The sequence below is a fragment of the Channa argus genome, chromosome 7 (assembly GCF_033026475.1).
Source record: "Channa argus isolate prfri chromosome 7, Channa argus male v1.0, whole genome shotgun sequence".
NCBI classification, from domain to species: domain Eukaryota; kingdom Metazoa; phylum Chordata; class Actinopteri; order Anabantiformes; family Channidae; genus Channa; species Channa argus.
This window is the reverse complement of record NC_090203.1, coordinates 18,110,482-18,126,856: the sequence shown is the minus strand read 5'-3', so window position 1 is coordinate 18,126,856 and position 16,375 is coordinate 18,110,482. Positions and strand designations below refer to the sequence as shown.

General features: G+C 39.2%; 1 protein-coding gene across 5 annotated transcripts in view; it reads left to right on the top strand.

Moving 5' to 3' along the window:
• Positions 1–16,375, top strand: part of LOC137130705 (CUB and sushi domain-containing protein 3-like) — a 194,197-nt gene that overhangs the window by 136,846 nt on the left and 40,976 nt on the right. For 4 of the 5 annotated variants that reach the window (XR_010914879.1, XM_067511194.1, XM_067511192.1 and 1 more), the window contains 8 exons: positions 4,952–5,140; positions 5,663–5,821; positions 7,072–7,260; positions 9,540–9,725; positions 11,021–11,215; positions 11,969–12,142; positions 13,620–13,793; positions 14,362–14,535. Coding sequence is in view for 4 of the 5 variants with exons in the window: in XM_067511194.1 (XP_067367295.1) it covers positions 4,952–5,140; positions 5,663–5,821; positions 7,072–7,260; positions 9,540–9,725; positions 11,021–11,215; positions 11,969–12,142; positions 13,620–13,793; positions 14,362–14,535 (1,440 nt within the window). In the remaining variant the exon portion in view is untranslated. The remainder of the gene's footprint in view (positions 1–4,951; positions 5,141–5,662; positions 5,822–7,071; positions 7,261–9,539; positions 9,726–11,020; positions 11,216–11,968; positions 12,143–13,619; positions 13,794–14,361; positions 14,536–16,375) is intronic. The other variant, XM_067511193.1, reaches the window with a different exon arrangement.

Genomic DNA, 16,375 nt, shown 5'->3' with positions numbered 1-16,375 from the left:
GTCATAACGTTTCATCATGTTGTACATAGAATGAGGGGATTTTACATTTTTCCCTTAATCCTGCTTAAATGGTCTCGTGGATATGATCGATGTAAAATGACATTCCAGCCATGTTTTTTTTTCGGCGGATGACTTTTCAAACAAGAAGAAAAGGAAAAGAAATGTCTCTGTTGTCTGCATCAGAGATTTGGTGTAGACAAAAAAAACAAAAAAACAAATGCCATCAGCTTGGCTGTCGTGCCAATACAACTCTGCTGCAGACAACAGAGTGCACTGAAACCTTCTATTCCCTGTGGACAGACATCTTTTGAAGTGCCCCGAAGTCCTTTGTCTACAAGTCTTGAGTTGATGAGCATTTCTGTCTTTTTTATTTCTAGAAACTGTGAGTAATCACATTGGACTTGTGATCAAGGCATGCCAGATATTCAACAAACACAGAGCATGCATTCATAAAGCATCGTAGAGTAAGACTAGTGATTTGGAAACTATTTGCTCATCCCTGGCTGTTATTATTTGATGCCTGACTTGATATTTTAGCTTTCCCCCAGGAGTGTTTTTTGTTTTTGTGGCTGTCATTGCTTTGCTTTTACAAATAAGATTTTTGCTGATTTCACTTTAATAAATGGAGAGGTGGAAAGTGCTACAAGTAAACCAACAAACAGCCCTGGAAAAGCTTAAGTTGAGTGACATGACCGGTGATCCGGAATCTGAAAGAAACTCCTACACTTATACTTTATTCATAAATGCTACTTGCAGAACTACCTGTGAATAGCTCTATTAATGTATGCACAAAGGTCAAAGACACCAAAAGCACAGCAATTTAGCAACATTTGCATTGATGTAAGTGCGTGTGTTGGAGTCTCAAACAACAGGACCTACCTTTGCTTGTGGTGCAATGGGCCTACCTAACATTTTACAAAATTAAAAATTTATAAACCCACTAGGGGCATGGAGTCCTGCAGCATTTTATTAGCTTGTTAGACATTGTGGAGTAAAGAGAGATGGGAAACAAAAGGGAGAAAAGCTTAATTGCATACTGCACCATCCTGGTCTGGCATACAGATGTACTATCATATTATACTGACATGAATGGAATTATAACAAAATACTTCCCAATGCTTTATTCCACTGTTTAAGAGTGGCCAAATTAGCAGATCAGTAACAATGGGAGTAGAATAATTTGTTTCTTTAGTGCCAAATGAGGGCAATCAGTCACTTGAGAGTACTGGAAGATATTTTGAATCCTCTCTTTATGATGGTTCTGCCAGCTCACCTTCTCATGTGTGACTGACTGCACAGAACTCTGCCAAGACAACGAGCTCCTATCAGCTAAAACACACATACTGTACTTGAAATAATTTCTAAATGAGCCTGCCAAATCCCAATGGGCAAAGCATGTTGTGTCTACTCTGGTAGAACAAAGGATTGCTTTTGAGTTAATTTCATTGTGGAAGCCAGTCAGACTTAAACTAACATTTCAGATGTTGACAGCATGGGTTCTCATAAGTTATAGCAAATTGCAAATTGTTCTACACTACCAAGGCAATGGGTTTGCAAATCGATAACTAAGGAAATACAATGGCGTTTCTATAAAAATGAAATATGAATTTTAACAATGAGGCATACCAAAAATGAACAGATACAGTCACTGTAACAATACCTAAAGTATCACATATGCTAAAATAATTGGTCATCATATTTATGTTGATCAAAATGCTCCAAAATCCTACCTCCAGTAATAAATTGGCATGGTTAGGACTGTTTTAGGACATCTGCATTAGTAATTCACTGTTTGACATTTTCATGGATCACCACATTATTGTATTCAAGAATTCATTACATTCTCCTGAGTTGGATTTGTTATGTCCTTGTCCCACCTCTAGCTCAAAACTAATTGCTCTCCATGGGATATGTAAAGATGCATATAAGATAACATTGAAATGTCTTTCAATTGGCTATGCAATTGCGTCGCCAAACACTCCTGGTTTTCAAGAGATTTCCCCAGGCTCTGTCTTTATGGAAGCCTATGAGGAAGGTTACGCAATAGCTTTGATCAAGGCTAGAGTCACAATTGAGTTGACTGCTGTGTTTGCTTGGTAAACCACCTGCCACATTGAGGTTGAGCCTAACCCAGTAAATGTCGTTATATTGCTCCCTCTCTTATGTCTTTCAGAAAATGTAATGAAAAACAATATCTGCTTCAACTTCATCTTTGCAATACTTCTCTAAGCTTTGTTTTGTGATCTCTCTGTCATCAACAATATGTAAGTCATTGTCATCGCATACACTGTGTGCTGAGTAAAAGAATAAACAGTTTTAGTTAGTGCAAAATACATGGCTTGCAATGTTTGCAAGATTTAACAAATGCCAATGCAAATTTGATTTTAAACAAATCATGTTGGCACGCCTACAGTATCATTGCATTTGTGTTATACTAAGGAACAGAGGTCAACATCTGCTATGTAGCCAAACCATTAATGAATACATTACAAGCTTCAGTTTTCTCTGAGTAGTTTACCATCCTTATCATGGTTCTGCAAAAAAACATCCTAAAAGTAGCGGTATTGAGGCATCTGAAGGAGTTTTAAGCCTCTCATGATTCATGTTGTTAATCCATGAACCTAAAGTCTGGAGGAAAGCAGTTTAAGCCGCAACTGTGCTCAGTGAAAAGACTTGTTTGTTGCCTGGCAACGATGGCTTATTAAACAAGCACCAGGAGTTGAATTATTACAATAACTGTTTCCAGATAGATTACTCTATGTACAGTGCATTAGCTCATGAGAGTCAAATTCAATGTATATTTTAAAAACCGTAAAATATGGTCAAGTGCTTCAGGCAATGAGAATGTAAAAACAGTCTTTGGGTTGGTAACCCCAGTATGAAATATGTACAGTAGGAAAACTGTGGTATGTAGAAATTATCCATTGTTAGAACCAATTACTTACAAATGGGATGCTGATGACAGAGCTCAGGAAGGAGCCATGTGAATTGATGTAACTGCATTGAACTCTCCTGTTAAAAGCATAGTGCCACCGACCTTGTTTGTCACCTGAAACTCAAAGGTGACAAACTCAAGTCACTTAGTTTTGGGCTTAATGGAGTGCAAAGTTTTTGAATAAGTAACTGTTTAATGAAGTAAAGTCTAAAATGAAAATGGAAACTTGATTTTAAAAAACGACATTGACCTGAGTCACTAATGTGCATTGTGGCCTAAACGAGGTCACTATTCACAATTAGGAAGCAAATAAAATTATTTTAGGGACCATGTCTCAAAATCCCTTTGTAATTCTGGCCCGGTGGCCTGTAAAATATATACATTTGTGTTTTTACCGTGTTCATGGACATGAAAATTCAGCCTGCACATTGCTCTTTGGTGCTGGTCTAATGCTGGTCTAACAGTGACTTCCAAACCTCAGGCAGCTGGTCAGATGTTTTGTTCTGTGTGCAAAGAAAAATAAGTGATTGGAATTAAAATTACTGTTTTCTTCAATGCAAAAAAATAACTTATAATGAAAATCTTTTTACATTGGGTGCTTTTAAAAGTATTGACTCTTGCACTCTTTATTGTGTTTTAAATCAATAAAAATTGCCTTTTGTCTACCTGGCTACATTCACAATCCTTTTAGCAGCAGGGACAGCGAGACAGAATAAATCAGCACAGCAATGATCAGGACAAGAGCCTAGGAGGCCTGGCCAGGAAGAATGGGATAAACTGCCCAAATCCAGGTGTGCACAGCTTGAAGAGATAGACCTTTAAAAACTCAAATTTGTAATTACTGCCACAGGGGCATCCATCAAGCTGTGAATGAAGGGTCTTTTGGAAAAAGGGGTTTAATATTTCATTTCTCAGTTTTACAAACATTTCTATTATGGGCTACTTAGTGTAGGCTGAACTGTTACATTTGCACAAATGGCAGTTTTAACAATTTAAAGTTAAACCTACAACTTAATAAAATATAAACATATGAAGGGGTGTAAAGACAAAATGTATCAAAAATATTGATCTTATTTTAAACTGTAAAGCTGTAAAGACATATACTGTTTGAACATGCTAAATTGCTATGTAATTTCTTTTCTCAATAGAGTCAATAGATGTTTGTTGAATGTATTCTGTATTTCTATATTTATTCTGCAGAGTACAAATACTGCTATGGTTTTGTTTCATAATTTAAATCTCAATGTTCTGTGGTGTTGTTGAAAGTAATGAGAAAATGTCAAGCAAACCACTGACTTTCTGGAGATCAGATCTTGTTGGCAGAGAGTTTTTCGAGTTCATCCAGTGGAAACTTTTGCAGTGGTTTGCCTGTGGGAATATTCACACTGCTTTGTGTTACAATCCTTTCCTCCTGCCTTTTTTCTTGATATATGTCTGATTGTTGCCAGTGACCTTTTTATCTGGAACAGTTGTTCACATTAACCTTTTAGATGCGTCATGTTTCTTCACTACTGGCCCAGAAGAGAAACTTTTGTTACCAGCAGAAAAGGAACAGAAAGAAACAGGACTGTCCTAATTTCAGATATCCCAGCCTACAGGAAGTGAAGGGAAGGCTCTGAGCTAATACAGTATATGTGAACTCTCATACACATACACATGCACACACTGTTTTCCAAACAAAGTTAGCTGTCTCACCTACTGAGTATTATTATTTGACAGATTGATATCAGGGGACAACAACAGACCCTCCAGCTTAGCCCTTAGCTGCAGTATCAGTCTGGCTGAAATGTAATTATTTCAGGACTTGTTATTTTTCTATGTAATTTCTACTGTCACATTGAAGCATTCCTGTCTTCCTTCCCTCTGTCATACCTTTTCTGTCTCCACTGGGCTTTCAGCTCCTCCTTTCAACTCTTTCCCAATTCACTCTCTTTCTGCTCCTCTCTAACTTCCTCTATTATTCCTCCTCTGCCACTTTGTCTTCCTCTAACACTGCTTTTCCTTCTTTCCTTTCAGTCCAGTGCCCAGCCCATGAGGTGCGTTTTGACTCAACAGGAGTCATCTTGAGTCCAGGCTACCCTGAAAACTACCCAAATCTCCAGATGTGCTCCTGGCTGATTAATGTGGAGAAGGGTTACAACATCACTCTGCATTTCGAACTCTTCCAGACAGAAAAGGAGTTTGACATCTTAGAAATATTTGATGGTGGGTTCTTTTGGTGTTTTGGTCTTTGGTTTGATTGTAAACAGTTTCACATTGGGTCTGATTTTTTTTTTTTTTTTTTTTTATTGAATTTTTTTGTTACAAAGATATGTTGAGTACAATACGTTTAATATATATTTGATGGCATGATTACATGTCACGTAGAAATTCTTCTGCCATTTGATATGGTCTTGTCATTAGCACAATTATTGGTGATTTTTTTTTTAAAACATGAAGACTGGGGCGGCAGTGGCTCAGTCAGTAGAGTGGCTGTCTACCGGTTCACACCCCACCCTTCCAATCCACATATCAGTGTCCCTGAGCAAGGCACTAAACCCCCCAGCAGCCAACCCCATCCCCAGCCATGCAGTGCCGTTCACAAGCCCGGTGGAAATTGGGAACTATTGCGTCAGGAAGAGCATCCGGCGTAAAAATTGGGCCAAATCCACATGTGGACAAATGATCCACTGTGGCGACCCTGAACTCGCAGGACGTGATGTCTTTTTGTGTCTGTCCCTGTTTCAGGGCCCAACATCTACAGCCAGAGTCTGGCATCACTCAGTGGTGACATTGAAACGCCCTTCAGCTTGACCACAACGGGCCACCAGCTACTCTTGCGTTGGTCGTCTGACCACGGCACTAACCGACGTGGCTTCCACATCAGATACGTGGGTGAGTATCAAAGTATGTATCCAGCTTATAATCATATTCTCTTTCTATTAGTGCTGTTTAAATATATTTTGTACAGAATAGTGATAAAAGTCATGGGTTTACAATTTGGGCAATTTATCCTTTAAAGACACAGTTGAACAACAGATATACAAAACATAGGGGCACATATTCACTAAACCTTTTCTGATACAGCTACTGTATTTTTGTGTGTACAACAAGATCCCATGATTTTTGTCACAGTGTGCTCGGATTGTTCTGGCGTATCATTCATGAAGTTTATTAATGTCAGTTAAGTTCCAGATATGCTATAGAAATGGTAGTCACTCAAATGCAAAAACCATGAGTCGGGTAAGAAATTCACTGGAAGGCTTGCATGCTGTTTTGAACGCCTTAATTTCAAAAGGTTTTAAATTCTTAATTGGCTCTTTAATAAAGCAAGTGGTGCTAAGCAAGAGTAGCACTGGGAGTCTTCTTCTATTTGCAATGCATCAATAATAATGGAAAAAAGCACAAAAGGCATTCATTTTTTATGTTGTGTCTCTCCATTATATTTAATACACGAGAGTGTTATCGTGAAAGCAAGTCAGTGTGATGAATTTTGTAAAGAAAACTCCTCCCTCACTAGATTGACTTAAACAGAAACTGACTTAAACTCCAGTGTGTGTCTTTTTGTCTTAAATCCCTGCTATCTCCTAGTCATACTGATTTGAAGGAATGTTTGACAGCATTTGTGAAGCACACAGCCCTCTGTGGAGTTTTTTTTTTTATCCCACCGGCTATTCGGTGCTTATATTCTGGAAATCAAATTTACCTTTTTTGTGTCCGATGGGCTGTAAGATGAGGGAAAGAGAGGCTACGGAACAAATAACTGGAGGATGCACCAGTATGGCATGTGTTAAAGCAAACTGAAATGTGTGTGCCCATAGGCAAGAGAGGAAAAGTACTAAAGTGATTTTGAGGACTTTTTTTACTGCATGGCACGCAGCCCAAGCGCTAAATAGATGTGACACTCCTTACGCATTTTCCCTCATTATCTTTCTGCATTTAGAGGAGAGCTTCACACCGACCAAAACGTTCACCTGAATTCTTGTCTCATCTTACTCTCTATTCTGTGCTTTGTCTCTTTTTCCCTGTCAATATTTCTGTTTGTCCTTTTTCCTTTACTTCATTCTCACCTTCTCTTCTGTTTCTCCCTTCTCATCCTTCCCTTGCCATCCTTCTGTGTTTCCCTCCCCGTTCATTTGTTCCTCCTCCTGTTATAGCAATGTACTGCAGTACCCCAGACTCCCCACAACATGGCTTTGTAGTGAGCCAGACAGGAGGCCATCTCAACAGCATGGTGCGCTGGGCCTGCGATAGAGGATACAAGCTAATCGGAAAGGGCACAGCTGTGTGCAAGAATACCACCTATGGCTACTACACCTGGGACGCGCCAGTTCCCGCATGTCAAGGTGAACCCATCGGCCTGAGCAGCCTTTTATTTTTGACTTCAGCCTGTTTCTTTACCTGTTCTTCTGGTCACTGCCTCTGCACCCCTACAATCAGCAGGCAAACAGACAGACAGGCACTTACAGCATCAAAGTGTTGCTGCCCAGGCCCTATTTATATGTTGTTAGTAGCTGAACTGAATCCAGCCTGATTTAAAGCTATTACACTGTCAGGTGGAAAGGAAACAGAAATCAATCCTCCCGCCTTGTCAATAACCACTTCTTCAAATTACTTGGGCTAACTCACCATTAGCATGCAATGTCTGCTATGGGTCTCACTCAACTAATTGGGTTTTTTGAGGCGCACATGTGAGATGTGAACATTTACATGACTAGATTCCATGCACTGGCATAGACACTTGCACAACAGCAAATAGAAACATACTGTATGATATACTCAATTGTATTTTATCATGATATGGTAAAATAAAAATACCTATGCAATGTGTTTGACAATTTGAAATACAGGTCACACCTGTGATTGATTGAGTTGTATAAATGAACACAAGTTTTCTAAAGCACATAAATTCAATCATGTCTGCAGATGAACTAATATATCTATACAGATGCTGTCCACCAGCTAACTGATGGTGGGGATTACATTACAGTATGTCCGACCTCTTTTTTTTCTCTATCCAAAATGCATTATATGTTGAGTATGTACGATATTTTATTCAGTCATCATTGAACTACATTAACATTTCAGACCCGCTGACTTCCTGAGCATTGATCTTAAAGATTTAATTGTTGCAATGTTGAGTTTTCATCCTATGAGTAAAAATGTTTTAAGGCCTTGTAGTAAAATGTTAGATTTCAGATCCTGAGGTTTTTTTTTCCTGTACTCACAGATGAATGTTGATTGATTCTGTCATGGGGTGGTGAGGGGCAATGGCTCCAGGTCATGTTGGCAGATTCTTCCTTTTTGATGCTTCTCAGTACGCAGCTAGCATTGCTACTCCTTTTATGATGTTTATTCACATAACTGTGTCCCTGCAGCAGTTGGTTTTCCTGCTCTATTCAGTGTGTTTGACTTGGCTCCGACTAAACACCTTAAAAACTACCAGCTTGAGCTTTCTGTCTGGTTTAAGCTCTGAGGTAACAGTAGTGCTTCACACTTGGGCATTAACGGCTTTTGGCTGGTCCCTTCAGGGGTCACCACAGCAGAACGCGTTCTGCACGTTGATTTGTTTTTATGTTTGAGTTTTTATGCCAGATGGCCTTCCTGCTGCAACCCTACCATTTTACCAGGGCTCCGGACCAACACCGAGGTGGCCCTTGGTAGCTGGGCGGGGCCACACCTAGTGTCAGGAAGAAACTACTTTTGAAACCTACATCATTGGTTGCACTAGTGATTTCCATAAGTTAGTCTTTATTAGAAGTAAGACTTTTTGAAAAATGTATTACATTTTTCATTGACAAACCTTCTTTAACTTGACAATATTCTAAAAGCCTCTATGGGCCATTACATACTTTTCTGCAATCTGCCAGAAGATTTCAACTCTGGATACATTTTTGCTCAAGGGGCCATTCCTATATACTGTATAAAGTGTTCTCGGATAACTCTAACTAGTGAGATTATTACATGGTTAAGTGTTGATGTGACACATGCATTTCCACATCATTATTATAAATGCATTACGTGGGAGGAAATACCTTTTGTTTTCCTAAAACGTTGACTGGTAGTTGTACCATATTGGCAATTCAAGAAATATAGCACTTTTGCAGTGACCCTGTAATAGATTTTTTTGACTCACTGTCAAAGAAAAAGCAAAGGAGTAAAAAATTTTGTTAACAAAGGCCCAGTCTCATTAAGTTCTCCAGTAAGCCACACCAGTCTGCAAGCTTGCACAATATCATGGCACTGGAGCTGGCTGGCTCAACTAAACTAAATTCATCCATTCATAATATTATTAATTTTCACCTTTGTTTTTTTTCTGCTGTGACAAATCAAAACGTCTGCCATGAATTAGTTCTGATGCAAAAATTCTGTGAGGGTTTTTAATGGCACCATTTTTTTTCCTGTGTTTACTTTCTCAAACTTTTGAAGGGAAACTAACATAAAACCTAACTGCTGTAAACGTAAAACATGTAATGCTTGCATGCAACAAGGCTATTGCACTCCCAACACTGTTCTGAGTACATATGTGTATTTACCCTTTGAATATGTGCCTGTGTTAACCAGTCATCTCCTTGCAAAACTATCCGATATGTCTGCGCATAAATCGCCCTCTTGCTTCTTGCAGCTGTGTCATGTGGTGTGCCCAGTGCGCCAGTGAATGGAGGTGTGCTTGCTGCTGATTACTCTGTCGGCACACGGGTGACCTACTTCTGCAACAGTGGCTACAGGCTCTCCTCCAAAGAGCTGACGACCACAGTCTGCCAGCCAGACGGCACATGGAGTAACCACAACAAGATACCCCGATGCATTGGTGAGTAGGGGATGCTAAAGGAATAGTCATAGGATTCCTGTGAAAGAGGAAGATTGGTTAAGAGACTGAGTAACCACAAGATGGAAAAAAGCTATGGAGAAAAGTAAATGTTAATAGAAAAGGCATGATGTTTAAAAAAATCCTCTTGAAAAGTTGACGACAATATAAACACCTTATTTTTTTACAGATTTCCTTCTTTTATTATTACCATTTTAACTCGGGTTCTACCTCTTTATTGTGTTGCTCTGAAGTTGAAGGCGCTATAAAAACCAAATGTGATTTAATGGAACCTAAAAACTGAGGATGTTTATAGTAGTGTAAGTACCATCATACGACAAAGTAATTATTAAACATCACATAATTAAGGCAAAGTTTTAGAGATGGTCGAGAATATGGTGAAAGTTGTGAGTGCATCGGGAGACGTGTTTAAAGTCTTTGATTTGACTAAATGTTGGTGTCTTAGTTGAATCTTGATGTTGAATTGTCTTCCAGTATTTCTTCTAACAAACAGAAACACTTATTTCACTTATTAACACATTGCTTAAGTGTATTAAAACGAAATAGCAAAGTACGTCATCTTAAAAAGGGGAAAATCTTTAAATATTACATATTCACAATGACTGGTACTTTTAAAAAATTAATAGATCTTGTCTGTATATTAGTTCAGTTAATAAATGGGAAAACATTAAAGCTTATAGAACATTATAATCCCAAGGTTACAAGGTGTTATGAAACACAGACTGCAGTCCCAACAGAACCACGCATTGTGGTTTCATTACACTAAATTGTTCGGTAGTGATAATAGGACAACAGCTGAGAGGATGTCTGTAGCTGGTGCTCGGGTGAATGTTTTTCATGCCACTGCCATTCACACAAGTCTGAAAGTCGGCGTAATGAGTGATTGACAGTATTGTTTCCTATTGAGACCAGTGTTTTTTTCCCAACTGCTTGCGTCTCCCGGCCAAAAAAGAAAACTGCTCATTTGGTTTTACAGAGTTTAAAATTGTAAACAGCTTAGTTGTGAAAGAACATTTGTTTAACTGCAGAAGAGCTCCTATTTACATTTTAACACATGGATTAGTTCATTCCACTGTTTAAAGTTTCTCTTTGCAACTATTTGTATTGCCTACACTGTTGGGTGGTTACATATGTTCACATGTTTTGACTTAGCAGTGTGTGTAGAAGGGATAAGACAGGAAATTAAAACAGAAGTCAATCCATTTCAATAATCCCAAACTAACATTGTCCTTTTCTCACCAAATCCTATCTTTTTTTTTTTTTTCTTTTTGGCACAGTTGTTATGTGCCCCAGTCTCAGCTCCTTCTCTTTGGACCATGGGAAATGGAGGATAGTCAATGGGTCACACTATGAGTATGGGACCAAAATAATTTTTACTTGCAACCCTGGGTACTACCGTGTTGGCCCTGCCCACATCCAGTGCCTGCCCAATGGGGTCTGGAGCTGGAGAAACGAGCGACCTCGGTGTCGAAGTGAGTAACTTCTGCTGCAGAAACCATAAAATCAACACATCGGTTGTTGATCACAAAAATAGTCATAAATGCAAATCACTTGAAAATTGAACAGAACCAGAATGCAATGTGCAAAAGTGTTTTAGTGCATTTTATTGTTACATTATCAGAAAAATAAAACATCGGATGATATGAGCAAATAGCATTTATTATGTAGCCTACTATGTAAGTGTTTCATTAGTTTCATTGAAAAGGTACTGAACATTGTTATCCAGGCAAATTGAAAAATCTGTCTCGCTTCACCTCAGGTCCTATAGATACATAGATTGTAACATCATAAGATTCACAACTCACTTAATCAGCAACTTAATGATTCACTTTTCTTCTCTTCAACCATTCCCTTCCTAAGTAAGATATTGTTTATTGTGGGAATGGAAAATAAAAGCTTTTTCTATGGTGCCATGGGAACCATTTTTTCAAAAGCAAAAGAGCTGAATAGTCTGTGTAATGAAGATGCCAGCCAGCGTGATGAAATATGTTTGGACAAAGGCAAACAGCATCATTGTCCTCCCCATGAAATAGTACAGGTCACTCTTTTATTGCATTAAGGTCGGTAAGATGGCTGTAAATGACTGTGCTTTACCATTGACTGTGAAGATGTAAGCCAACTTACGACTCCTCGGTCTTTCTCACTCCACAGGTGTCTTGTTCTTTCATTTTCTTGCTTTCTCTATTATGTTCCTCTTTTCTTCACTAAATCCTCTCTTGTTGCAGTCATTTCCTGTGGTGATCTGCCCACTCCTCCTAATGGGAAGAAAATTGGGACCCAAACTACTTTTGGAGCATCAGCCATTTTTAGCTGCAACCTTGGCTATGTTTTAACTGGCTCTAATGTTAGAGAGTGTCTCCTTTCCGGCTTGTGGAGTGGGACAGAGACTCAGTGCCTGGGTAAGCAGAATCTTAATGTTCTCTTTAACTTTTTAAAGGACAGCCTTGTCCTGGGTCAAACACTATTGGCAATTTGTTCAGACAGACTACGAGCTGTTTTGGTTCGACCAACATGCTCAGAATAGAACCAGATGGGGAAGCAGAGGGTGGCCATGATTAGGTTTGTTGCCAAGTGCGTATTATCAATGACTGTTAAGCATTTGGAGAGACAAAACATTTTTGGTTGTGACATCATGCAGCTATTCGGTGCTGCCACTTTGCGCATATCAGACTGTTTTAGTCCATGTAGAGCTGATAAGATAAAAGTTGTTCAAATGCTTTCTTGCAGATTTTAACTACCTACTGCAAAATCTCAAGACCATGTGGTTTGGTATTTCTTAAATGCTAAATGTGAGCAGCCAAAAAGTCACAGCTGCAGCAAACTGCATAAGTACAGTTTAAGGTGTTGCTAAGAGATATACTGTATATACAGTAATTAATTGGGCATACATGCTAAAACTTAGCTTATCCTAGCTCATCACAGCTACAGTATGTGGAAGAAGATATGCATTTACTTGAGCCACATACAGCAACAGAGTGTGTTGGTTTTCCTGGAAGATGCTTTAGTCTGTTTATCAACCATGTAGCACCAGCCCTCCAAGCTCAGCTCAAGATTGGCTCAGTTCATTAAAAGAACGACACCTCTCTCTTGTTTAGTGATATGACCGTCAGGGTTAACATAGCCAGGGACCGTGCAGTATAGTCGCCTACTTCAGCACTCTCTTCATAGAATGTGGCTGCTCTCAACTGGAGTGTGATAATAAAATGCTCGGCTGAGTTTCTGGGTGCAGGAGTGAATTAGGGAAATCAGACTCACAGTCAGTGGCAATTTCCCAGGTTTTAAGTGGCAGTGGAAATCTCAGCAAGATTCCTTCTCTCTGAAAGGGATTTATTGTAGCTGAAAGCAATATGATTACGTGCATGAATGTATTGCACAGATTTTGAGGAGTTCCACATGCATCTCTCTGTCTATTGTAGATGAGAAAAGCTGAGTTGTCACCATAAGTGATGCTGAAGCCAATATGAATTTAGAAATAATAATTCAGAGATAATGAGCTGAAAAAGGCTTTCCAAATCCAATATGTTTCATGAATACGCTAACTAATTTTGTTTGCCTGCATTATAATTCCAAGACCTTTTAAATCACCAGTTTCCCCATTTCATTTTATAATACAGCTGTCAAAATGCAAAGTTATTCAAACGTGATAACACAATCAAAATTGTGTTTCTACCCTGGAATTACTGTCCATTAGTTTAGTGGGCACCACCGCAGGGCGCCATTCTCAAATGCTAGGATGTTGAACTAAAAAAAAATGCATTGTGTGATTGACTGAGATAATGTGTTGGGATTTCTGATGCAAAGTGCCAAAATTCACCTTGTTGGCAGTTGAAAAGTGTTCAGTATTACTTAGAGTTTTCTTTTTTCATCATCCTACAGCCGGTCACTGTGGCATTCCAGAGCAGATTGTAAATGGGCAGGTGATCGGAGAAAACTTTGGTTACAGAGATACAGTGGTTTACCAGTGTAATCCTGGATTCAGGCTCATCGGCTCCTCGGTACGAATCTGCCAGCAGGACCATAACTGGTCTGGGCAGCTGCCGGTTTGTATCCGTAAGTACTTTACACCCCTTTCACCCGCTGACCACAAGACAAAGTTTGTAAAAGTGCATGTGTTCACAACAAGGAAAGGGTTAGTCAAACACACACACACAAACTTGATTGTAGAAATTAAATGAACAAATGTAAATGTTTTTAGCATTCTTAAAAAAATATCTCCATTGTTTTTAGCCAATCCAAGAGCTTCCTGCTTTAAACACTGAAATCGATGTTTGATACATATCCCCATGATGTGATTCTCAATCTCCTGCTCACCTATTGAGCTGTGCTGTTTACTCATTACAAAATGAGATCATGTCTTGATTCCCAATTCCCCTGTTGTCCTCTAAGGTTAATTATATGATAATGATATTCCTATGATAGGTGTCACTATACTGTACATCACCTATCGATCTCTTCTTATTGAATTGCCTCTCCTGTTTCTTGCTCGATCTGTTTCCCCACACTCCGTCTCCTTTTTAACTTTTATTTGTATTTTATTACTGCCATCTTTCATGTCCCATCCTCCACTTCCCCAACATCTTTCATTTGCACCCCTGTTGATGATGCATGTCAACTTCAGCTGTCACCTGCGGCCACCCCGGTAGCCCTATCTATGGCCGGACCACGGGCGATGGCTATAATTACAACGATGTTGTACGCTTCTCCTGCAACAAAGGCTACTCTTTGGAAGGACCCTCCACAGCCCAGTGCCAGGCCAGTCGCCAGTGGAGCCAGCAGCCACCGACATGCAGAGGTAAAGGCCAGCAATGACTGTCAGCTTGACTGACTTAAAGTATCAGAAGGATGCAGATAAATCTTGACAGTTGAGGTAAAAAGCTGCTTGTCTCTGCCAGCATGTTTAGCCAAGACTCAGAACACAGACGTTGCCTCAGGAGTCTAGACAAACAAGAATCAAAAGCAGGAATTACTTTCGGAGTTTAGAAGCAGCAAATGCACCATAATCATATGCATCTCGCTAACCATATGCAAAGATGAATTTTTAAAAAAGGAGTAGCTCTGGTGTATCAGTACAACTAAAGGTGTTTTTGTGTTTGATAACAGAAGCCACTTCTGTGTAATTTAGCTTGTGTGAATCAGGCCAGTCATCAGTGAAGAAGATTAGTGCCAGCAAGCGGAGGCAGGATCCAGCCAACGTGTTGGAACAGAATGAAATAGCATTTGCAGGTGCTTCGTGATGGTTCAGGAATCTGATGTGAGGTTGACCACAAGAATTCAGGAGCCGGCAGATGTATCATGATCATTCAGAAATCAGCAGCCAGTGACTGCCAGCATGCACTGACACAGAAGTAGAATGGATAGAGGTAGTGCTCACAGATCTACTGATTTGAATGAGAAAAGTCTGTTCTACTAAAACATTAGACAGCAACATCTGGAGCCCTGGCCTCAGAGCAAAAGCAAGGAAACAGCAGTAACGATCTTGCAGCACAATGGATGGAAAGGGAAGAGTAAATGGGGAATTGGTTCTACGATTTGACTGCCAGTTTTTACCAAGAGGCTTGCTGCAGGGAGAGATTACTTTGAAGGAAAGAAAGCTCAGAGTACATTCAGCAGAAAACAAGTTATTGAAAGTGTCAGATGGTGGCTGTGGTTTAGTTCTGTTCAGTTTTAGTTTGCCCAGATTTGGCTCATTAGTAGTAGTTTACAATGCTGAAATCCAGACATGTTTGTATGTGACCTAACCAGAGAAATGTTTGTTTTGCAAAAATAATTCAGAAACTTTGACAGTATTTTGGATAACATTGTCTGCTATTTACATTTGTATTCCCGCCCCCCACAAAAATGGAATCAACTAGATGCAGTATGCAGTGTCATAGCTCTGTATGTTAACTAATGCTTGAAAAAAAAATCCTATTTGCCTCTAAAGATGTTTAGTCTAAGACAGATATTTGAAACGGCTCAAAAATTCAATAAAACATGGTAACAGATTTAAAAAATAATAATGATTTAGACATTGTATTAAGCAAATGCAATTTGAGTGTTATCCAGTGTGGCTTTAATTGGTCTGCTAACTCTGAATCTAGTCAGCCAAAGCTAGATTTGCCAGACTTTGCCCATTTAAAAATATCTCTCCTCTTGGCATGAGTTTTGTTGGCAGTCAGATGTGAAGAGACACAGTTTTCATTACTGTGAATAGCACCGTGGAGACAGACCTGGTAAAAGATCAAAAGAGTGAAACCATATAAAACTGTCATGGCTTCCTTTTGTCAGAATATCTCTGTTCATTCCCATTAAAATTTTCTCACATTAAGCCAGCGTTGTCGCACATTTGCATTATTGATTTAATTTGATGTTACTCTGAACTTAATTTCACCCTTATTTACCTTCAGCTGTCTAAAACACCTTGTCAGCCGTGTGGTTTTGGAGAAATTCAGCTGCCTTTCAAAATAAATGCTTGTGAATTTGTGACAATAGATGTGTCTTTTGTTTGCAGTAGGAAGCATTAGCTGTGATTATTATTGACAATGCTTAAATATAGACTGGCCTGACTTGCACTGTTTGTAGAATAAACAGGAAATGACAGTGATCAGGTCATATGAACAGTTCTATTATTAACTTGCAAGTGAACATGATGA